The sequence below is a fragment of the Sprattus sprattus genome (assembly GCF_963457725.1).
Source record: "Sprattus sprattus genome assembly, chromosome: 5".
NCBI lineage: Eukaryota > Metazoa > Chordata > Actinopteri > Clupeiformes > Clupeidae > Sprattus > Sprattus sprattus.
The window spans coordinates 33,767,545-33,792,604 of NC_137924.1; the positions used below are offsets into that span (position 1 = coordinate 33,767,545).

General features: G+C 44.5%; 1 protein-coding gene across 1 annotated transcript; it reads right to left on the reverse strand.

Moving 5' to 3' along the window:
- Nucleotides 1-826: 826 nt before the first annotated feature.
- On the reverse strand, nucleotides 827-23,937 carry hibch (3-hydroxyisobutyryl-CoA hydrolase). The gene is made up of 14 exons (XM_080839170.1): nucleotides 23,843-23,937; nucleotides 23,300-23,342; nucleotides 23,054-23,185; nucleotides 22,856-22,940; nucleotides 22,618-22,698; nucleotides 22,429-22,481; nucleotides 14,693-14,771; nucleotides 8,296-8,441; nucleotides 7,385-7,471; nucleotides 6,083-6,141; nucleotides 5,017-5,098; nucleotides 3,087-3,206; nucleotides 2,696-2,729; nucleotides 827-1,932 (listed from the first exon to the last, which is right to left on the reverse strand). Exons 1-14 carry the CDS (start codon nucleotides 23,872-23,874, stop codon nucleotides 1,817-1,819), a joined length of 1,149 nt encoding a protein of 382 aa, XP_080695296.1. The 5' UTR covers nucleotides 23,875-23,937; the 3' UTR covers nucleotides 827-1,816.
- Nucleotides 23,938-25,060: the final 1,123 nt, after the last annotated feature.

The following is a 25,060-nucleotide window of genomic DNA, read 5'->3' on the forward strand; positions in this document are numbered from 1 at the left end:
TTTTTTTCTGAGCACGAGATTATCGTGTAGTGCTAAAGGGAACAATCCGGAAGAAAATTTAAATCAATTGTCATGTATTGTTATTTTATATGAGGCCTTTCTGCTCACTATGCAGCAAATTGTTGTGAGCAAACATTCTTCAAATAAACAAAAAAAAATCAACTCTAATAATAGTAACAGCTGCTGCTCGTTATCTGCTCTAACAGAACAATGATTTAGATCACCCATGTGAAAAAGTGAATTACTGTATGCAATGTAATCTTGACATTTTGCAGTGAGAAGCGTGGTTATATATTTGTTATCTTGGAAGATAACAATTGTACTTTCTGGTCTGTGACTTACCAAAAATGTGTTCAGCATTCCAGTTTGAACACCGTGTATATTAGGTGCTAAACTCATATGGCTTGATGGATACTGCCAGAAATCAGATTGACTGCAGCTCTGACAAAATATCACTGGTTCTATTGAGGAAAAATTGATATTATACATTCTTATTATTGTGGTCGACTTCCTGTTGAGTCTACCTTTGTACACCAAATGACTACAAGAGTGACATTGCATATTCTGCCCCATATTGATCTCTATCAAGGTCCCGGCCATTTGATTACCCATCTGGAGCTGACCAAAGTCCTGACCGAGGGGAAACTCTAGAGGTTATCTGAGACTTGTTTCCATTTACAGCATATCATCCATAAAAATGGTTATAACCTGTACTTGACACAACCGCAGCACTGGATATCTGTAAATTATTCAAGAGGAAAAACAATGTGGAGCCAAAAAACATGAAATAAATGCATTTCTCTGACTTCCGTACTTTATTTGTTGCACCTCAATGTTACTAGGACAAAATCAGATAATTGCATACACAGAGGTATTTTGTGTCTCATTTGCTAACTTTTAATGCAAACAAACAATAGAGCAATATAACATGGCTTCGGTTCCCAGAGATCTCCGCTAATTCCTCCTCTGGCAGTCCCAGAGAAAGGCCAACACAATCACATCGATTCTTACCTGGCCTCTGAGAGGGCACTTCTAATTGACTTACAGTGTGGATCAATTCATTAGCTGGCCTGAGAGCAACGCGGGAGCTCATCTACACCTCCAGCTGTAAAACATCCTCAGCTACCTGTAGTATTTGGATTTGACGATTTGCCTTTCTAATTTACACATATATCATATATCTATCTAAGTCATAGCCGCCCCCCTCCCTCTCATTTGATAAAGGTTTGGAAGAGAATGTAACACGTGGGATGATGCAATGATTCCTTGGTCTCTACTGTAACACTACAGTGGTTCCTGTGTCCGTGAAGAACTACCAGAACCCAGGACTGTTAGCCCATGATGAATTGCCATTACTGAAATTTTACATGTGAGAGACTTCCCACAGCTTCATGATGTCTGCTGCAAGGAGAACATCAAACATGTCTAATGTCACTGTGTGCACTGCTAAAGCACAGTATTTTTATTGAGCATGTTCAGTGTACAGTAAGTTTTCATCTACTTCACACCATGTTATATAACTTTCAAATGTTTTGAGCAGTGAGTACAGAGACACTTCCAGATAACAAATGCCATTTTCTATTTCTTTTTACAAAACATAAGCAAACAGTATCAATCAAATATAAAGCACTAGGTGGTCAGTCCGCATGGATGTCTGCCGTGTAAGTGGCTCATATCAATCTGGGCATTACCAGCACAGGTAAGGGCACTGGTCCTGTAGTGTATGACTCCATGCCTACTCCCACAAAAGGCCACGATGAGGGTGGCATGTGGGACATGCGATGGTCCCAGAGGCTTGCCAGGACGGACAGTGGTGCTACAGCTTGAGGTCACGCTCCCCCAGGGACTTGAAACTGTCCTCCACAGACTGCTCTGAGATTTCCTCCAGGGTGCTTGGCTTCCACTTGGGGCTCTGGTCCTTGTCAATTAGAACTGTGAATTTAGAAGTCAATGGAGTGACAGATCATTAACGCTAGGATGGTGGCACAGGGTGGAAGCAACGAAATACATTCACTGCAATGACCTTCTGGTCAATAAACCAAAGAGCCTTGATGCCATAGCGTCCATGGAAGCCACAGAATTTTGATCATTTGTGCAACTGGTAAAAATCAAGGGGCCCTTGAGTGTCTGCACAACATTAAATCCTTCAGAGGTTTTATGGAAAAGGGGGTTACTTTGAAGGAAAGCAAAAGCAACTGAGCGTAAAAGCAACTTGTGTCTGAGAGCCAACACACCCCAGCATGACCCGCTGACCCGTACATGTTTGCGCTAAGAATCTTACCCATGGTATAAAATTAGCAAAAGGACCTTGGCAAGTTATTAAATTAGCTTAATAAGGTTATGTGCAGCAGAGTCTGAGTGTTGCCAGTCAGATGGAGACCCAAGGAGTTTTTGTTGAGTGCTCGTAACAAAAGACCTGAGAAGGTTTTGCTGGTTGAAAAGACCTGAGAAGGTTGTGCTGGTTGAAAAGACCTGAGAAGGTTGTGCTGGTGGATATTCTGTCTGTGATACTCTTTTGGTAGTAGAGTTTTTTGGTTTTAGAGTCATTTTACTTGTAAGATCAGCTTGGTTGCAAAATATTTACACTACCATGTTTAAGGTAAAACATAATGGATACTTCTGTCAATGTTAACCTCTCCAAAACTATGATTCATAAATTACATCTTTTCTGAGGTGAAGGACATGACCATCTTACCTGCTCTAACTCCTTCATAGAAATCGTGACCTTTCTGTAAAAAAAGAAATCAAAGATAATAACCACACACATCTGAAATTAAAGAGGACTATTAAGATAATTTCAACAGCATATACCGTTGAAATACCAGTACTCTTAAATAACCACCAATCACTTATGGCAATGATTAGATGTTGTTGTAATTCTTTTTTGGGAATATTTTTGTGGGGTTTTTCTCTCTTAATTGACAGGACAGTGAATAGAAGACAGAAAAGGAGCGGGGAGAGAGATGGCCTCAGGCCTGACTCGTCCTGGGTCCTTGTGTCTGGTGTGTCTGGTGTGGCCGCTGCGTCACGTCTCACCCTAGATCCTTTCATCCAGTGATGACTGTGGGAGGCTGTGGGAGACCTACCATGCAGGCTTGGGTCAGCCTGAACTCCATGACCAGCACCTCCTGGAGACTCATGGAGGCGCCGTGCTGCAGCTGTTTCAGCGTTAGCTTCATGGACGTGGGAGACATTTTGGATAGAGTCTGTGAAAGGAAACGCAAACAAACATCAGACTCTGGCTGTTTCTCACACATCTCCTCTCCTCTCCTCTCCTCTCCTCTCCTCTCCGCTGCACTGCCACTGAGAAATGTTGAGGCGAGATCACACCACTAGATTACGCAGCGGTACACCAGGGCTAGGACACTCATGGTCCCTTTTGCGGTCAGATTTATTTAGATACAAAATGGTTAATCCCAAGATACAGTTGTAAATTAGTAGAAGGTGGAAACCCATATGTTGATTCTCTGAATCGGTCAAAAGGGTCACTGTTGATCTTAATCTAGTCCAGGCATTTTTCACAAAGCAGTGGAGATAATGACATAATGCACAAGTAGTCAGGGACAAAAGAGAGACAAGGAGGACACCTGACCAAGCACTTCATTTTGCTCAATTTAACAGAGTATTATCAAAGTAATTAAGATTTTTTTAAGTTTTAACCCCATTATAATGATTCATTCACCACCATCATTATTACCTTCCCTAGAGGCTTTGAGCTGGAAGAGCCTAACACTAAATGCTGATATGACGATCTCTGCATATGCGTATGAACAGAGGATGCTAATGAGGTATGGGGAAGGGACAGAGCAGAGCCATGGCAGCCACCCTCCTCCACTTCTTCAAAGCTGTGACAGCTGACAGGGTTGGACAGAGGGACTCTGCCTGTAATATCCAACAGCTATGGCTGGCTCCAACAGATGTGCTGAGCTAGGCAGGCATTCAGAACACCTGGCCCCAGCACAGCCACTTCACCTTCCTCTCGCTGAGCTCTCAACCTTGGGGTTCCATCATCAAAACACACAGAGCCTGTTGTGAGGGCAACATTACAGTGATGCTTAAGGAGCTCTTCCCCCGTCATATCATTCATTACTGTCCAACAGACAACCATCAATGACGCTTCACTCCCAGTAGATATTTTCAAAACCACCCTGTAGTCTTGCAGATATATCCCTGTCTGGTATCTGTTTATTTTAATTTGAACAATAAAGTGTTTTCAAACAGAGGTGACTGTTCAAAAGACACTAGAAATGCAGCAGGCTCACAGACTAACATTGGACAACAAATTCTTTTTTTATTCAAGCACAGCAGAGATGCGAGTCCGAGCACAAATAGGCTTTCTTCTACTAACGACTTATAATTTGATTTAGCCGGTATTACGCAACTCTGCATGCGGTGGTGTAGCACAACAGAGGGCTTTTGGAACAGTCAGTGCAGGACAGAATACAACTGGCTTTGTCAATTCGGCCTCTTCTCTCACACATTCTCAAACCTTTATCTCTAAACCTACCTCAGCTTGGAAACGGTAAACATAGGTGTTTTTCAGCACCTTTTGCTTAAGCCAGGAGGATAAGCCTAACCCTATTAAGAGCTTACAGTTTTTAATGAGACAGTCATCACAAATGTGGCTCCACTAGGGAGAGTAATCAAAATAACATGTTCCTCCATACCAGCTGCTGCTGCTGATGGTGATTCACAAATCCGTGACAAATAATTGGAGCTAAAGTGGAACTCACACAAACTTGTTTCTATTCTTGGGTTTTGTGGAAATAAGGACATAACTGCCTCAATATACAGTCGGTGTTAGCATGAGTTAGTGACAGGAAAGTTGTTGTTCTATTTTGTTGTCCAGAGGTGTGTTTTATCTTGGCAACTGCTGGAACCCTCTCTAACATTGACAGGAGGTCATATTAAACACCCACAGGGCATGCCATAGTCTGTGATGGTTCACAAAAATGAAGAGTGGTTTAATAGTTCTATCAGATCATTATTAGACTGTATTCTCTTTTCTAAGCCCACCTCAGCCTGCTTCTTGGCGAATGGAGAGCCATCCTTCTTCAAGTTCTCAATGACCCCCTCCACACTGCTGGCATCAAACAACCTGCGATGAAAACACAACACAGTGTGATAGAGAGGACACATGAGATCTTCTGATGATTGAGTGACACTGACTATTTCTATACAAACTTCATAGCTTGGGTGTGATGTGACGCGTCACACAAACCTAATTTGTAGCCCAACTTAAGAAGTGAAATCAACTAGAAAGCACGCAGGCAAATGTCACATTAGTATTCACATAAATAATTTAGGTCTGCAACACAGCCATAGTTACATGGCACTCTGTGCCAGGAAATTTGAAAGAGCTAAGTTTGATAAGGCAGACCTTTTTCCCCAAAGGCAACCGAACAACACAGATAAACCAGGCCCTTGAGGATACCGCAATCAGCAGATTGTTCTTTGAGACATTGAGTAATGGTACACACAGCGTTCCAAATGGCTTGTGTTGGACTACCTGGGAACCTAACGGAAGGAACATGCCCAAGGCTTTGTTGTGTTGCGTGCTTTTCCGCTGTAAAACCGCTAGATTGTGGTGTGCGTTTAGCATCCCAAATCAGTTTTAGAGTGTGACTGCTGACGTCAGTGCATTTCTCCCTCCCTGAGGTGATCCAGTTTCATGGCTTTGTTTCGTGAGCCTGCTCACGCTGAGGTAAAGGGATGTCTCTACTTGAGCACTGTCAATTCCACATGCCTAAAATAAGTCTACTGAATATCATTACAAGTGCTTGATGCATTGGGTCGCTCAGAATTGCAGTATTGTTGCAGGTTATTTAATCAACCAATTTTGTGAGAGCACTTCTTTTATTATTCCCCCTCACCTTCCCCATGAGTCAGACACTGCACTGACTACTGAGGCCTTAGGTTACTAAAGTAAAGAGCAAAGTCTAGCCATCTTTATTCTGTTACAACGCCTAAAAATTGTATTTTTCCCCTGTTCTTGTCTTCATAACAGGCAATCACATATTTAAAAGCAAATAGAGCAGAGAGAAATCAAGAATAGACTAAATAAGGATTTTGGATGGTTTACCTATTGATGGCTACCATGTGCTGCTCAAGGGCAAAGGGTTTGTCTGCATCAAGCCCACTCTACAGGGAAAAAAATACAGGTCAATTATTCAGTGTGTGTGTGTGTCTAAGTGTGTGTCTGTGAGCTATGTGCGTGCTCACTGAACCGGACATTTTTTATTGTCAAACTGTGTACACTATATTTGTCAGATCACACAGAAAGGGTGCCACACTAAGGATTCTCTCTGAGTGTGCGTCCTCGTCACATGCAGAATGGGGGCACATTTAGGTCCAGTCACTTGGCAGTCTATTTCATCCCTAGGGGCTTACAAGTTAAATACAATGCAAGCAAATAGATAAGCAAGGAAAAAATATTAATAGCAACGTTGACAGCAAAACATATTGCAAAAATGTGCGCACAAAACGCACACACTCCACTCTTTTTTCCCATCAAACAGAGCCCCTGGTCCAAATCAACTGGTACTGCCAAGGTCTAGGTCACGCATTACAAAAGAGCTGTGTGTTTACATTCTACTCATGCTTCCTTAATGCGGGCAGCATTACAGTCTGGGATGAAAACATGTCTTTCCCAGGATAGACTGGCTGTGCTAGAAAAAGCTTGGCCCTGAGTAAATCAGTAAATAAATAAATACAGACTCGGACTCAGACCATTAAACTGGATCATGTTGTAACCTGCAGTTGATCATCACTGATAACACATTCTTCAAAATTAAGGGGGGGGGGGGGAGAGAAACAACAACAATGCTCTTGGTACCGAACCACAAATTACACATATACAATATCTACAAAGAAATAAACACATAAAAAACTTGCTCAAACAAAATGGAGCCGGCTAGAGACAAGGCAAATCTCAGGAGCAGCCTTACACAACGTTTTTTTATCGTTCACACAAGCACATACATTTCACAGGGCTGCTATTTAGCGGCAGGTCACCCTTTCAAGCTGCTGGCTGATATAGGGCTCCTCTGAGTCAGAGCTTAATCTGCACTCTGGCCCTCTCCTTCTCTCCTTCTCTCCTCTTAAGCAAACATTACAGGGGCACTCACCCTGAGCAGGAGGAACTGCAGCCGGAGAAATATACTACATAATAGCTCCATATAAAACACAAGCAGAGTACTGTACTTTGATCTTTGAATTGAATGGTAGATAAGATGAGAGAAACACATTACAGAAACAAACAGACATAAGACCCACACCTTCTCACTGGTAAATATAATCCACTCAAAGTCACTAATAGACACTGAAGTCCAATGAGCTATTTCTTAGGTAAACCACTTTGTTATGTCAGTGTTGAATATCTTACCTGTTGCTGGTGCAGGTCCAGTACTTTAGCCACATCACTAATTGAAGGAGACTTCAGGTCAACCAGATCCTTTTCAAGGGCGGCAATCTAGAGGGAAAGAACATCACTGTCAACTGGAACTGCAGTAGGGTGAGGGGAGAAAACAAACCCATATTAACACAAACAACTACAGTGCTTCAACAGAAGTTACAACACACCTAGTCTCTGATGTCATGTAATGAGCTCAGGTGGAGTACAGCTGCTGCTGGATGGTCAAAGGAATTACATCAACAGAACATGTCGGACAGGAAGACTAAACCGGACAGAGAAGAACGGAAAAGAGACAGGTGGGTAGGCCAACTGACAGACAGACAGACAGACAGAATTGTGGCTAAAAACAGAAAAAGCTTGCACATATCACATAGTATAAAACAATGACAGACTGAAACAATGAGGACATGATGGTAACTTTTCTCAAAGGCAATTTATCACTATGACCTACAGAGTAGAGCTGTTCATTCACTCTTCCCAAGACTGAATAAGGTCCGTACTGTTCAGGTCATTCTGTGGATGCCCTTCGCTGGATGATTTGACATATGTTCCTTTAGGCTCTGGCTGTTTGCTTTAACACACGCCCCCTCTCTGACTACCGGGTGACCTTTCCTGCTGGGGTTTCCTGGTGGGTTGCCCTTGATCCACACTGCTGAGTAGACTTATCACTGCATGACTCCCTCTCCAGCAGGGCCTGTTCTTGGGATGTTTCCTCGTTTCCTCTTCAGGAGCACATGGAAAGGCAGCCAATGCCGCAACTTTTGCCTGACTAGGTCCTGGCACATGCTGCTAGTGCCCCATCAGTTGGCACTGGCTGCCGGTGACTCAGCAAATGGATCCTGGGCAGTGCCCACCTCTTGTTGTGAACAACCGTGACGTACCTTCTCTGACTCCACAAAGTGTGTGGCCACACCCGCCCGCAGCACGTCCCGGCCTCGGAGACGGAAGCCGGTCAGGGCCAGGAAGAGACCCAGCCTGCCTTGAAGCCTGGGCAGGAAGTAGCCACCACCGACATCAGGAAACAGGCCTAAAGGTGAAAGATATACACAAAAGAGGTCACATATGAAGGGTTTGGGACATTCAGTGGTAAGAGGTGCTTGTTCTTGAAACGTTCCCACCTCTGCCAAGACATATACCACACAGATAAACAAACTCACTTCAACAACAGCACAGAATGATTGATTCCAACAATAACGTTTACAGGAAATCATAATAAGCTCTGAACTCAGGACATCCTTTATCCTGTAGGTGTTTATATTACTGATAAATAGCGCATGGGTCCCTCTCATTCACAGAGCTAAGGCCCACAGTAATATTAGGAGGAGGCCCAGACGAGCTCAGAGGAGCCCAGCGTCTCACAGTCGGCAAGGAGTGAAAATCTGCTGAATTTAGGCGCCTTTCAGAGGCAGTCTGTGCCAGCACTGAAAGCTTGCACTGACAACATCCAAAGGATCTAGTGGAAAACAATGTGGTTGACCTTCCAGTAATTTCATGTTTAATACCCATTAGACACTGAAGCCATAGTTAGCCAGTAAAGGATAACTCTGTCAGCCAATTTAGCTGCAAATCCATTTATGCCATCACCACAACCAAGACCAATATATCAGGTTTCCACTCTTACATAATGCTGGGCTTGGGCTGAACAAGCGAGCTGTTCAATTTTCATGTTTCAAATGCGATTTATCATCGTATTACGGGATTTGATTCATAGAATGCTAAAATATAACACTCTGGGAAGAGCCAATTGGTAAATGAGTCAATGTTTTTCGAGCAGTGAGAAGAGGATTCCTCCTCCCCTTCTTCTCCAAAAAGAACAAAAAAACAAAACATGAAATATCATCTCTCCCAATATGGTACATTAAGGAGAGAAATTGGACTGGGAGACGAGGATAGAGGATGGAGGATTAGGCCTGATGACCTGATTCTGGGCTGGAAAATGTAATATCATAAATGCAGATTACAGGGCGCTGTTCATCCACTTGCTTTGTCCCACCACAGGGGCAGTTTAAGACACCAAAATCCCTTAATCCCACCACTGAGGGGGTTAAGGCAGTGGGGGTAGGGCCTGTAACCAACAGAAACACAGATGGACAGCACATTGTGCAGCAGGATTTTGGTCCATTCCCTTCCTAACATTCAGGCAAGTGAGTGAACACTACCACACTATATGAAGTGAGTGAACACCACACTATATGAAGAGAGTGAACACCACACTATATGAAGAGAGTGAACACTACCACACTATATGAAGAGAGTGAACACTACCACACTATATGAAGAGAGTGAACACTGCCACACTATATGAAGAGGGTGAACACCACACTATATGAAGAGAGTGAACACTACCACACTATATGAAGAGAGTGAACACTACCACACTATATGAAGAGAGTGAACACTACCACACTATATGAAGAGAGTGAACACTACCACACTATATGAAGAGAGTGAACACTACCACACTATATGAAGAGAGTGAACGCCACACTATATGAAGAGAGTGAACGCCACACTATATGAAGAGAGTGAACACTACCACACTATATGAAGAGAGTGAACGCCACACTATATGAAGAGAGTGAACACTACCACACTATATGAAGAGAGTAAACACCACACTATATGAAGAGAGTGAACACCACACTATATGAAGAGAGTGAACACCACACTATATGAAGAGTGAACACCACACTGTATGAAGAGAGTGAACACTACCACACTATATGAAGAGAGTGAACACTACCACATTATATGAATAGAGTTAACACCACACTATATGAAGAGAGTGAACACTACCACACTATATGAAGAGAGTGAACACTACCACACTATAAGAAGAGAGTAAACACCACACTATATGAAGAGAGTGAACATCACACTATATGAAGTCCTGAACGCGCCTGGTGATCTGCTACAGCCTAAAGGGAGGCGGGTTACTACGGCTTTCGCACAGCAGTTGGCACATCCTGGTTGGCGTCTGCCGCAACATAAAAAGAAAGCGAGGCGTTGGTCTAGCCACAGTAAATGGAGCCTGAATTAATTGCAAAATGACTGACACTAATGCAACATCAAATGTGAACGGCACGGCATCTTGACAACAGAGCACTTGCGAGCATAATCCCATAATTAAATTTTGCATATCATTCAGGAAGGAAGTGAGTAAATACGAAGAGGCGTTGTGCCTCCAGCAGACCTTGCCCAACCCAGGAGGCTGCTCCCAGTCATGATCAGGATGCCAAGCAGCACCTCACTGAGGTGACAGCCATGACCGGGCAGAGAAACCTGGAGCACAAGGGGACAGAGAGGCGTCACGCTTGTCCTTATGTTTCTGCTTAGCTCTTCTGTGTAGTAAGGCTGGTGATCCTCTGATGGCACACTCAGCATTACTGTGGATAGAGCTCTTCTGCTCTGGAATGTAGGTCAAAGGGGGGGGGAGGGTGTGTGTGTGTTAGTGGGGGGGGGGGACTATGAGGGTGGGAAGTAGGTGGTCCGAGGGGGGCCAGATAAGGCCAATCATTCCGTCTGTGGGAGAGCTATATAGGGGTTAGGACTATTCATGGAGTCCTCAGACCCCTTGGACCCTCACTGGGCTTTAGGTGAAAGTCCTAGTCAGACAGTCAGTACGTTTACATGATGGCATAAACCCGATTTCGGCTAAAGCTCGGCTTCTCGAGGGGTTAACTGCGTTATATCACGGTACATGGCAGTGACAAATCCAGATCTTGGCCGCGTCAGTTCAAATCAAATGTGGAATGTTTACAAGCGGGCATCTGCTACTGTTGATTATACAGTAAATAAGTTGTGCCATGAAACATTAAAACACATCACAGTTAAAATTGTATTAGTATTGACTGATTCACATCGATATGAATGGATGACATGACTAACAAGTGGTGGAAAAGTAACATGAAAATATTTGTTCAGTGAATTAGCGCTTTTTGCCCAAAACAGTCGCAGTCAACGTTTTTCTAATGTCAACACATTGGTATAGGCTACATAACTATCATCTGAAATATCCCGGTATGTCGCAACAAACCTTTGATCTAAACAGGATATTCAGTATGGAATGGGAATAGATAAGAGATAGATAGGAGCCGTCAGAATAATTTGCTTTTCTGTTGGCCATTTCTGATATGCAGCACATGATTGCAAAGAAAATGGTGCATGGTCTTGATAATTTACATTTCGTTTCAGTATTTCAAAGTGAACGAGATGTCGGAGCACAAGAACAGTGAGCGTCTAGCAGCGATTATCATATCATAGACATATATGACGCATGTATATAAGTCTATGGACGGGATCTCAAGCATGCGAAAAGACGTCATCTCAAGTTGTTATCTAGTTTCGAAAGTTACAAGTGCGCGTTGTCCGATTTCCAACGTAATCCGATCACTTATCTGGGGGTGTAAATCTGATTTCAGTCGGACACAGGAAATCTAGATTTGGGGAGTTACATGTAATGGATCTTCGATTGAAACCCGACACAACGCCCGAAAACTGGACACATGTAACTGCACTGACTACCACTACTAGAAGTTCCCCCAAAACAAACAAACACAGCTAATCACAGAGATTATTTAGGTACTTGTTATTCTTCCATGAAATTCTCTCTTTTGCATTATCCCTAAAACCTTCATGACCTAAACACTCTCCCATAATGAACATAACGTGTAGAATAAAAGACTGTGCACTACCACATTTTTGAACCAGTAAAGCTTGGCATCTGCACGGAGCACAACCATTACGCTCGATCAGAAGCAAAGAGGATTAACCTACTCTTTAAGCTTGGGGGCGGCGAGAGCGCTGCATGTTTTAATGGCATTAGAATGACTGACAGCCATTCAACACACATATTCCCTCTCCTACTCTCTCCATGGAGCTGGACCATAGGGTTCTCTGATGTACAGCTGTCTAAGGGGGGATCTGAGTGTGAGGATGGCAGCGCTGATCTGGGATCTGGTTATGGAGCCTCTGCACGTGTGCTGCTGAGGTGTAGGCCTGCATCGCTGATGATGTGGAGGAGAAGAGAGGGCACTGAGGGACAAGGACGAGCTTCATTCATCACAGATCCACTGATCTATGCCGTGGCAGTGAAAAAAGACTTAATTCCATGTGAAGCAACCTCAATTTTTTATCCAGCTCTGGGGAAGGAATGCAATGCTCTAGACCGTCAGACATCAGGCTCATTTGAGAACAAATTGTGTTAGGGTAAACGTGGAGACTGAAGAGCCATCTAAAAACAAGCAGGTCTGATACACAATACAGCCTCTACTGAGTGCCAGCAGAGAACTGAGACCCAAGTCTGTGCTCCCGAGATTCACGTGCTTCAGAAAGTAGGAAGCATGGATGAATAATTCAGGAGGACTGAGGCTGAGCAGGTCCAACAGCTTTGGGTTGCTAACGGAGAAAACACCCAAATAGGAAGAGTGCCACAACCTAAATGCTGATTCTTGTGAACATTATTGATACCACCAAGTCAAAACCCTTTATGAAACTGTCAATCTGCACCAATTAAGCTAGAAAGACTCTAATTGACAACAAGCAACACTTCTGGTAAGTGGACAAAAACTGAGGTCGACTGAAGATTTGTGTGGTTATCAACTGAGATTATTAAACAAATAGCAGGGGCAGCATGTGAATATTCCCAGTGCCCAAAAGGGCATACTTCAGTGGGTCACACAACTCCCCTTGGAAAGCAATCTGCCCTCAATAAATCTGTGCCCAGGCCAGACAACAGGAATCTGTCATGGCATCTCCCTCAGGTGGCCAGTGCCAGAGTCCAGCATAGCTGGGCAGCAGACACAGTAATCTGAAGGGGGAAAACAGGGGTGTGAACGTGGGTGTGAGAGGATGTCAGGATGGCATGTGCCAGTGTGTGTGTGGCAAGCAATCCATTCCGAGGAGTCTATGTTATATCTGCGGCGTGAGCAGACATCTGAATGCCTTCGGCTTAAAACACCTTGGGTGGCAGATGGACCACCTAAATTGTGCCTCTCAACACGATACAAACAAGACTTTATGTTTATAATGAACGTAAACATAAGGTTCTTATGTGATATTTCAGGGCCAGATTCCATGACGAAGTGGTTGTCTAACGATTATGACCTTGGGTTTAAAAGGCTACATTACGCAACCAATAGTTGTGTAAAAGACTAATTGCATCCTCACCTCTAGCTAGAGCCCATCTGTTGGGTTTTATGATTAGCTAACAAGAACAGTTTAGAAGGCTCTAATTCTCTGAGGAAGGGAGTAAGCAACTTTTCTACTAAGGGCTTAAGTATAGTACACAATGTTTGAACGCACAAATGCATTTGTGTTTCTAAAGTACACTAGTTTTGCTGTTGCAGACACGTGTGTCAGTGCACAAGTTTTTATCACTCAATCACTGTGTTCGAAGTAATGTCTCTACATCGTGTGAATGGTTGTTATTTTTTACAGGTCTATCATTTTCCCTGCCCCTTTATAACCTTCACAATCTAAATAACAATAGCTACCCACCTTAAAATACCATTGCTGGTAATCTAATCAGTTCTGATTCACTGACGCATTAAATCAATTATTTATTTTATTCCCAAATACTAAACAAATAAATAACGTAAATTGATTTAGTTTTTCTCTTGACTATGACCAGTGCTTTAAAACTGGCATGCACAGTCAACGCACACACACACACAACATGGAACATCCTGGTGACTGGTCATGTGCACTGTGCACGGACCTAAACGTAGCCGCGTCCACTGAAGCATACTTCCCTCTTAGAGAGACATAATGCTGACAAGGGCAGATAAAGCAATTAGAATAAGACTGGCTTACTTTTGATCAAATAATTTCATGGACTACATTAACTGCTTATATAATCAATTCATTAAAGGTGCAGGTGCTGTGTTATTTACGAGAAATGAAAATTTCTGTTGTTCTAATTAGTCAGTTGCGCTCGAGTCTTTGGGACATTAATCTATGACTCCACAACAACATATGAAGCTCAGTTTTAGGAAGCTACATCTGAAAAACCCACACCCACACAGCGCCCGTCTCAGAGTGACTGAATCTCCTCCTAACCCCCGCGGCCTTCATCAGTCTCTGCTGCCTGCCTGCGTGGTGCTCCTCCCATCACTCAGTGCATTTGGCCACACTCACTCCAGGAGGAGACTCTCCTGAGGCCCACAACAGTGGGTTATCACACTCACTGCATTATTAATGCCGCAAAACCACCACACCAGGCTGGCCACAACCCAGTGCTGTCTGGGGGGGGGGGGGTTTATGCACATAAGTTCTTACCGATGGCAGTTTCTGGCATGGCAAAAAGCGTCTTCTCTGTGGCCACTCGAAACCGTCCGTGAACGGACAGACCAACGCCCTGTGAGAGAAAGACAGAGAGAGGGAAAAGAGGGAGAGCAGTGAGGAGGAGGGAGAGAAAAAAAAGGCATAAGCGATCGATACCTGGGACAGAGCTGGGAGAGGGGCAACAGATGGGCAGGGCCCAGAGAGGGCAGAGGATGAGAGTGAAACCACAGGGGCAACCAGACCCCCTCATGCCTGTAATTAATAAGAGTGAAGGGGTGCTATGAGGGAGAGGAGGAGGGTTAATGAAAGGAGAGGGCATCAGAGCAGATGCTCAAAGAGACAGGAGGAGAGAAAGGAAGAGAAGAGAAGAGAGAAGGACAGAGAGAGAGAGAGAGATAGAGAAATACAGGGAGGGCTGCTCCCATACACATCTACCTGGCCCTGCTGTCATAGCAACACGGACCCACATTCCTGACAAGCGATCGGTACAACTGGAGTCGGAACCTGAAGTGGTACTGTATCCTCGACTGCTCCACGCAGCTGCTGCAATGACTGTCAGGCAGGGCCACAGCCAGGAGGGGGCGGGGGGGGGGGACACACACGCATGGACAAGTCCCCCAGATCACCATCACTGCCGCCGCCACGACACTGTGACATCCACCACTGGCTTACAGCGACATGACCAGCAGTGAACCACCTAGGATTCCACGTTCCATAAACACGGCACTCGGAAGGGTCACAGGGGGCTGTAGGCATGTTACTGGCACACCCCCACCCCCCGACCACAACACATTAAGCCAGAAGAAAGACACGACACAGGACTAGACACACCAAGGGGCCCCAGCACTCAGTGAAGGGAGGTTAGCATTTAGCATCACTATACAGTGGGACTAGGGTATGGGACATTTAAAGGATTTAACAAACAAGAGATTTAAAAGATTATGTACAGGGTACATGCAGTAAACCTGCATTCAGCTGGACGCTACACAGAATGGCAGAATGCTAGCATCGCTAATCACGGCTCAGACAATCCCCTGATTACATTAATGTATACAACCGCCCACAGCTGATGTTAAAGACACAGGCTGGGAAAAGGCCCTTTGAGACTGTAAGCAACCTTCACTGTTCATTAGAGGAGAGTCAGCCCTAACTGTTCACAGGCTTCATCCGTCTTAGTCATTAAGATGGATGTGCAGTAAACCACAATAAGCTGGGACTTCTTTGGTTTGAGGAAGTCCCTGAAGTTGGTTTTGCTAAGTCAGTATCAACTCCAGCCGGGCCAGCAGACATTGATCGATACGCTGGTCGATGCACAAAAACTTTCGCAGTGAGAAGCCCCATAGCGGCCGGCCAAGTCGAGGTTTCTCTCTCTGCTGATGGGGCCACTATTTCTTTTCATGTTTTTTTTCTCTGTTGCCATAGAAATAAAATCATGTCATAAAATAATGCACAGAACGACCTAATAATTTGGAGTGTTACAACATCTTCCTCAACCCTCAATGGCACCACATGGTATGCAATAGGGATGGGAATCTCTTGGCACCTCACGATTCGATTCCGATTCAGAGGTCAACGATTCGATTTTAAATCGATTATCGATTTTAAATCGATTTTGTAATACATTTTTTTTTTTTTTTTAACACATCCATTTTATGTTGAAAAAAACGCTGCATCGATTATTGCATTGCTCATAGAAAGTCAAAATTGTGACAAGAAAAAGCTTTTTCTCTAATAAAGCAAATAGAGAAGGTAATTCATCTGTTGATTTTCTTTAATTATCAATTTTTATACAAATGAATACACTGTACAACAATGGCTATGACAGACGACTGGTGTCAGCCTCCTAATATTACCCACAGCATGTATGCACTCCCCTGTCTTCCAAGCAGGTGTTCTCTGTTATCTTTACTGCGGCTCTTGAGGAGCTGGTTCTGTGCTAAGAGCATTTCATTGAGCCAGAGCTGGGAGAGAGTGGATAAACCGTGACACTCTGGCTCCAGCTCACCTCAGGGTAGTGTGTCACTAAGCAGAGCAGACTAAACAGCTGAGACAGCTAAGGCTGAGACTGTCCAGACCCGCAGAGGAGGACTGGGGCTTCTCCGTAGATGAGGCAACGTTAACAGATGTACAGTTTGGCCCATGACGTGACATAAAGGAAACAGGCCTCGAGGAAGGTATGTAAGGTTATCACGGGCACGACAAGAGCCAGACGTCAGCCTGAGTTACCCTCATCATCGATGCCTAGCCACCAGAGAAGGACAACATCCGTTCCTGCCATTAGTGTGAAAGGACCAATAATGAGCGAGTGTGTGGGTGTCTAAGGCATTCAGTAGAAATCTCAAGGCTTCCTGCTCAAAGAGGCACAATGCACTCAACCTCAATCACCCAACGCTAAAATTCATATCAGCGTTTCTGGGAGGGATACACTTTAGAATACACTCTCATTTCGATCTGGCAGCAGCCAAGTGCTGCAAGCTGAAATATTTTCAATGGTGTGTGGACAGATGATTTATAAAGTGTCTAGGGGACGGCTGTGGTTTACTTTAGGGACACCACAGAGCACCGCTGCCTGTGAAAGGCTTGTATAAATCAAGCTAGAGGGAGAGCAGGGCGAAGCCCTTTTTTTTCTTTATTCACCAAGGCTACACGTGCCGTTTGTCACTGACTCCGCAACATGATTGCGAGAGGGCGGCGTGGCCCATGCAGAGCGGGCTGCTGACGGGAGATCAATGCTTGTGGAGTGGCCTTAAGGGGGAAGCAGCATTGCAAAACAGTGTCATGTCATGTTTCAATCCTATATTTACCTTTGAAACAAGAGATTGCGTTTTTGATGAAATTCCAGGCAAGAGTTGCTCCTCCCGAGGCACTGGAGACGAAACCTGGTCGATTCTGTGGTATGACATGACTCACGTCTTCAGGGTGGAGGGAAACAATTCCTACCAGTAAAGCGATCAAAACACAACACCCATCTGCCTCTGTATAACAGCCAGGTCTTTAAAAACAGGGACCTCTTCTCTGAAATGGAAAATACCAACCGTCAACAAGCAATATCTCACTGAGGGTCTGGGGTGGTTGAGAAATTCTCTCCGAACCCGGTTCAAAGGCACTCCTATCTGCCAGTCATCATCACCCGCTGCATCTTGACTTTTTAACTGCAGTGGAAATGGGTCGCTGTGTACTGAGAGCTTTGGAGGAATCTCCCATCTGACATTCCATCCAGAGAGGTCATAGTCTGGCAACACGTCTTCGGAGATCACAGTACCAGAACATGGAGCGAACTTGGGAATTATGAAGGCAAAAACAGATTCTGACATAATAGCAAAGATGAGTGTCAAAAACTTAGTGTTTCTTTACACATTCCACTATACCACTTGCACTCGAAAGCAAGTTGTCCTGCACACATACGCAAAGAACTGTTATCCAGCAGTGCATCATGGCATTAGACAGCCCAACGCTTTTCTCAAAGACAACATGAAAGAAGCAAATGGCTGATAAAATCTCCCTGTTTGAACAGTGGGAGCATACATTTACTGTAACAAAGCCCCTCTCTGAGTCTCTGTGGACAAGCACATCATGGCTTCAATCAGCTATTCAAGCAGCAGAATTGGACAGGATTGAGGGATTCAAAGCAAGGCAGTACAGAGCAGTACGGTTTCTCCTGAGCAGAATGTAGTGTCAGAGGCTGTCTGCCAGAGGAGGTCAAGCAAACAGTAAATAAAGCTGCAATGAGTCATAGCCGACTGTGTGTGTGTGTGTTTGTGTGTCTGTGTGTATGTGTGTACATGGTTAGGGAGGCACAGTGACTTGCAGCACTGTCTCCCTGCTATCTGCTGCTCCTGGCTGTACTGTCATGCCTGAGAGAACCTTGTGATTAAGAGTTGCACAAGCGATCTCAGCGCTGTTTTCCTGCACCCCAAGTCCCAATTTCACCTTTCAGGCTCCAGACTTAATGTCCATATAAGGACAATAAGCTCTTCGAGTGGAAGCAGTCCAAACCTCTGTTAACATAAGAGAACATATGTACCCATCTAGAGAGCTCGGGAACATTACACCACCTCTGGCTGCTCTGTGCATTAATTACAACCATGGCCATAAGGCCATTATCTTAATGTGCACTGAACTGCCCACGTATATCTGCACATTGTACTTACCGGGGCATAGAGGCCCTTCACGGTGGGCATACACAGACACGTTTGCATTCTGAGCCTCTTTACCCAGTGCCGACAGACAATGAGCATAACTGTGGTAGAGACCAGCGTTCCAAAGAGGTAGGCAGCTGTGTGTAGCGAGCTGTGAATTGTGTCCCTGGAGGCAAGTCCTTATTCTACAACCCTAAATCACCTCATCACACACACACGCACAAACGCATTGCAACTTGGTGACAGACCAGGTATAGTACCGTATTTGCGATCTGTAGTTTTCAACGCATAGCCAAACAAGGGATGGCTCAAAATAATCACTGTTAAAAAAAACAAACAAACAAACTAAAAAAAAGCTCTGGTTCTTCCCCTCTCCACCATCTGTCACATATGACATACTAGTGACAGGAACAGGATAGCCCCTATTTGAGGACACAAGGATATTTGCTGAGGCAGGTGTGCCGTGGTTTTCAGTGCAACGGACTGGCTGGCTGGCTGATTAGCCTCCAATAAACCTCGACCTCGGAGAGAAAATGAAACCCTCAGTTATCAAAATCAACACAAATGTCACATTCATCTGAGTAAAGAAGGCCTACTTCAAACTAAACAACCATGATGCTCCAACACATTTGTCACAGAATTATACTTTCATTGTAAGAATGAATGGGATCAAAGCAATCAGACCAGACAAGCCGCAAATCAAAACACTGGCAGGGCTCCGGCATATTCTCCAAAAGGGGAAGAAAAACACCCATAAAACACCTGCTGCTTCTCATCTGTTCAGCCATGAATCTTTGAGGTTACCAAACACTAGATCCACTTGATAGATTGCCCTGCCACACATAATGATGCCCACACAGGTAAGCCTAGTTAGCTGCACCTGTTGTGGAGAACGTCACGGTGGCTCCTGCCAAAAGGTCCGCGTTACATCCTTATGAGAGAACCACAATGTTTCCAGCTGGCCAGCGAGCCCCAGCTGCACACACATCAGCTCCTGTTCCACGCCCTGTACGGACATGTACGGAATATAAATCCATTTCCCAGCAGGAATCTTCCCTTACCCATGCTGGAAATATGCATAAAAACAAAACAAAATTCTCTAGTGAATTTGAGTCAAGTGTGAAATCCCAGATGGAGAGAGGCAGCGATCTAGAAATAAACCATAATTTTCATCTCCAGTGGAGGAGAAGTGGTGGAGATCAAAGGGTCTAGAGTCTTTTCTGAGAAGCTGTCTGGCACTGAGAACAGCTCTCGCCAAATATATGTTCCTATTTAGAGCTATGTCTATTTCCCACCCAGCATTACAGGGGTTCTAAGGAATGTTGGCCTCTCAGAATGGTCAGTGAATAATGCACTTTCTTACAAAGGTAGGGGTTCCACATAGGTTTCCCCCTCTAAAAAAGAGCTTGGAAGAGAGGAATGGCATTTTCCTTAATGTAAAAGGTATTTTGTAAGACCACCAAGACAAAATAAGATTACCAGATTAACAGATAACAGGCATCTTGATAAAATTCCGTAGCCACCACTATCAATATCAATATCGGCTTCTGAACTAAAGCTCTAAAATAATTCACAAAACTTTGGAGGTGTAAAGTTGGGCGGTGTACACACCGGGACACCCCTATTTGTCCCACCGTGGCCACTATCTCACACTCTAAACCCCAACAGCACCAAGATTCATGTCCCACATAATGTTCCAAAAATAGACCCGGGCAGCTTGTCACCTCGTTTGTATTTGAGTCTCACAGGGAAAAACGATACATGTTTGGGTGCAGTCCTCGGAGACGGCACAGAAAGGGCCTGTTTAACTATATCAACAGCATCCAGATCCTAAGAGACAGTAGCCATGTCAAACGACAGGAGAAATGGGTTAATTTAGAGACACTCCACCTCAGTGGCTGTTACTGATGGGTCAGGGTGATGTGAATGCTGGGGAGCTCACTGAGTATGTGAGGGCTCCTCACAGACAGACTGATGACTGATGGAGTGGAACGCACGACTCCCTTCACCTCCACTCTCTCTCCACCCTCATGCCGCCTGCCAGACACGAGCCCCTCGACCTGGCTGAGAACCACTGCACCGTCAGGGGGCGGGTGATAAACGAGCAACACAATCAGCTCGGACAGAATGAGAGTTGTGGTCTCCTGTGGTGCATCAGATGTTACCCACAGTGCCAGTAACATGGCTGCATTCATTAGGGCAGACGTGTGTTTTCACGTCACAGAGAGGTCCTTAGACATCAAGCTGAGGTAAACATTACCCTCACCCGTCACAGAGAGGTCCTTAGACATCAAGCTGAGGTAAACATTACCCTCACCCGTCACAGAGAGGTCCTAAGACATCAAGCTGAGGTAAACCTAACTCTCACCCGTCCCAGAGAGGTCCTAAGACATCAAGCTGAGGTAAACATTACCCTCACCCGTCACAGAGAGGTCCTTAGACATCAAGCTGAGATAAACATTACCCTCACCCGTCACAGAGAGGTCCTTAGACATCAAGCTGAGGTAAACATTACCCTCACCCGTCACAGAGAGGTCCTAAGACATCAAGCTGAGGTAAACTGTACTTAAAGAGCTGTGCTCCCGGCTGCAGCAGCTCAGGCAAATGATGCTTATGCCACTGCAAACATAGGGGAGGAAGCTTTCAGTTCAAATTCGAGACAGATCTAACAGAGAGAGAAAGAGAGAGAGAAAGAAAGAAAGAGAGAAAAAGTGAGAGAGAGGGAAATCAAAGCGTGATAGCAACATGGTCTCCACTGTGTCATACCACATCCTGGCCAATCAGAGGCCACCTGAGTCTTAATTCACAGGGACCTAGAGGGCCTGTAGAACACAGCTCACTGCCGCCACTTGCAGGACTGCGGTTAGGGGATTAAGACAGGCTTATGGGCATGCCACGGGTCAGCACAAGTACACACAGAGGTCACATTCAAACTCACAAAATGCCATCAAATAATCATTTTCACATATTTGAACCAAAGCCCCCCTAAATCCCCCCCCCCCCCCCCCCCCCCACACACACACACATCTCTCTCCACTACAGACATTAAATAGGACAAAATACTCAAAATATGTCTTTATAATGCACCAGTATTAAACCAGTCAATTCTTTTAGAAGTGTGAACCCACCACTCATAATAGCCACATCATCACATCGGCAGAACTGCACACATCTGTAACCAGTCTGGGGTGGCTGAACCTCTTGATGACATGTAATTCTAGGATGCTATCACTAATCCCTGCTGGATTTATCTCTGGACTTTCAATTAAAATAGTCCTCTATCCCCAATTGCTGGTGAACTGAGGGAGCCTCTCGCATTCAATGGACAAATTAAAGGCACCCTGCATTGTTTGGAGCCATTTTGTTTTGGATAGGCTCGAGAGTTGTTCCTCTCCTCTCTGTTTTGCATCACCCATTTTTTTTCCCCCAAACAGCTTAGCTGCAATGAATGAAAACATGCATGCTTGGCTGAGGATTGCATCTCCTCTGGTGCTGCTCAGTCAAAGGATTTGTGATAACACGCTATTTGAGCGCCATCTAGAGGTTTCAAAGAGAACTACAGTTAAAAAAGATGCTAGTGTGAGTACTTACTCCTCCCATTGTTATTCCATCAATAAGGGCCACATATGGCTTTTCATATGTACCTAAAAATAGAGGATAAAATGTTCACTCAGAAGCTACAAAAATCAAAGGTAGTTGACCAGACATTTATAGACTGGTGCAACAATAGATGGCATATTACACATTGGCACATCATTTCTTTCAACTTTACAAACTCACCGATGGTATTGTTCAGTATGTATTCCTCTTTGAAGAAATCTTGAGCTAGAGGATCTCCTAATTTTCCAGCTTCTGTTACAGCTGAAAGAAAAGCAAAACTTGGGATAAGTGTCAACAAATAAAAACAAACCTAAGTGTGGCGCCACTTTACTGTCTGTAACAAAACAACATGCATGAACAGCTGTAGACACCAATAAATAGACATCGATGGTGATAATCATTCAGTTAGCAGTCTTACCTCTGATGTCCCCACCCGCACAGAAGGCTTTTCCTCCAGCTCCTTTGACAATCACAAGGTCTACTTTGGAATCCTTCTCCCATTTCTGTAGAAAAAGTAAATTCATTCTCTAGAGATTTGACCTATGGCTGAAGTACTCTCAGATCATCAGCACAGGTCATTCCTACACAGAAGTGTATAGTGTGAGATCCCATTCACCTTCAGTTGTGGGTATATGTGTCTGATCATGGTGAGATTGAGTGCATTCAAAGCCTTGGGCCGGTTCAGTGTGACGACTCCTGCATTACCCACTGTCTCCAAGAGCACCTCAGCTCCAGCATGACTGGACATCTGGCAAACAATAATGACATTGGACTTAAGTCGGTGCACAATTTGACATATCTGATGCAATGGCACTGGCTGGTCAACGTGTGAGGAATGTCAATTTGTATAACATGAACTTACCATATGACCTTGAATCCTTTGCAATCTGTAGATTATTCTCCGTCTATACAGGGCAAGTAGTGCACAGAGAAGGTTACTTTTCTTTCAAGTTCATAGTTCACAGCTCAGTTGCCAAAGTAAGCCTATGTTTACGTTACATATGTCTCATATATGTATATATGTACAAGTATTTGTCACACCAAATATACTTGCCAACAATGTATTTTTGTAACAGAACAGACTGACACACCTGACGTTTCTTCTTCCTCATTCCTTCAATATGGTAAGGACAATGTGGTACGGCTACGTAAATTGTTGAATAGTCAACTACTTAACCACAGTCTCGCAGTAATATCCTGACAACAGCGGATAACATAGTAAATATGCTCTTAACATTTGTTTACAATTAAGTCATGATATGAAAAGCTTTCAGACAAATTTGGGACCAATAGCTAACATTTGCCTTGCGAGAGCTGGCATTTACTTTGCATGCCAGCAGATGCAGCGTGACGTGTTTACCTCAATTACAAAATTACAGATGACCATCATCTGCTGCACACTCACCTAAATGCTGATTTCAAAACTATTAATGACATTGTGGTGCGTTGTGTTTCTTTTTCGAAGAGCCAACGTGAGTCTGCTATGCTCCCTTGTCTTCCGAGCAGTATCAAACTACTGATTGGTTGCGCTGACTTACGTGATGGGGGCGTATAGGGACGTAGGCACCATCGACAAGAAACCAAAATGACGTTATACACTTCATCCCTCCACACTGCCACCCTACGTGCGTTAATGATATAGCAACAATCTAAATGCATCTACATTATGTTAATCATATCATATTATATCATCATCATTATTTATTCAGGGAGAATTGACTTAGCAAAGGGCTCTTTTGCAGCAAAGACCTCATTGAGGGTACCTACTACATTTACAGACGCTTTTGTCCAAAGCGACGTACAAGGGAGAGAACAATCAAGCTAAGAGCATTAAAAACCTGGTGTAACAATAAATACTGCTTATAAAACGACATAGAAAGAATAAAAAAAGAAGTGCGGGCCTGTTTCTGCTTAAGTGCAGGTTAAGCCAAGGTGCCAGAAGGAAGGGAGGTGCTCTTTGAAGAGTTGGGTCTTCAAGAGCTTCTTAAAGGTAGAGAGGGACGCTCCTGCTCTGGTAGTGCTAGGCAGGTTGTTCCACCAACGTGGAACTACAACTGAGAATAGTCTGGATTGCACTGGGGGCAGTGCCAGACGACGCTCACTGGATGAGCGCAGCGTCCTGGGTGTAACATTTGCCCTTACAAGAGCATTTAGGTAGGTGGGAGCAGACCCAGTAAGCACTTTGTAGGCCAGCATAAGTGACTTGAATTTGATGCGAGCAGCTACCGGCAGCCAGTGGAGCTCAGTGAGTAGCGGGGTGACATGTGCCCTCTTTGGTTGGTTGAACACCAGGCGCGCCGCCGCGTTCTGGATCATCTGTAGTGGTTTTACCACGCATGCCGGCAGGCCCGTTAGGAGGGCGTTGCAGTAGTCGAGGCGGGAACTCACCAAGGTTTGCACCAGCAGCTGGGTGGCATACTGGGTTAGGTACGGCCTGATTTTGCGGATGTTGTAAAGCGCAAAGCGGCATGACCTCGCGACAGAGGCAATGTGGGCTGTGAAGGTTAGTTGGTCGTCAATAATGACCCCGAGGTTTCTTGCTGTTTTGGATGGAGCCAGAGATAAAGAGTCAGTCTTGATGTTGATGTTGTGGTGGATGAACTGTTTGGCTGGGAAGACCATC

What these genes read in the sequence shown, in the direction of transcription:
- hibch (XM_080839170.1), bottom strand. Translation starts at nt 23,874, where the DNA reads ATGTCATTAATAGTTTTGAAATCAGCATTTAG. An exon ending in TGCGGGTGGGGACATCAGAG is followed by an intron (nt 22,699 to 22,855) that starts GTAAGACTGCTA and finishes CTTTTCTTTCAG; the next exon opens with CTGTAACAGAAGCTGGAAAA. An exon ending in TGGACCTGCACCAGCAACAG is followed by an intron (nt 6,142 to 7,384) that starts GTAAGATATTCA and finishes TTTTCCCTGTAG; the next exon opens with AGTGGGCTTGATGCAGACAA.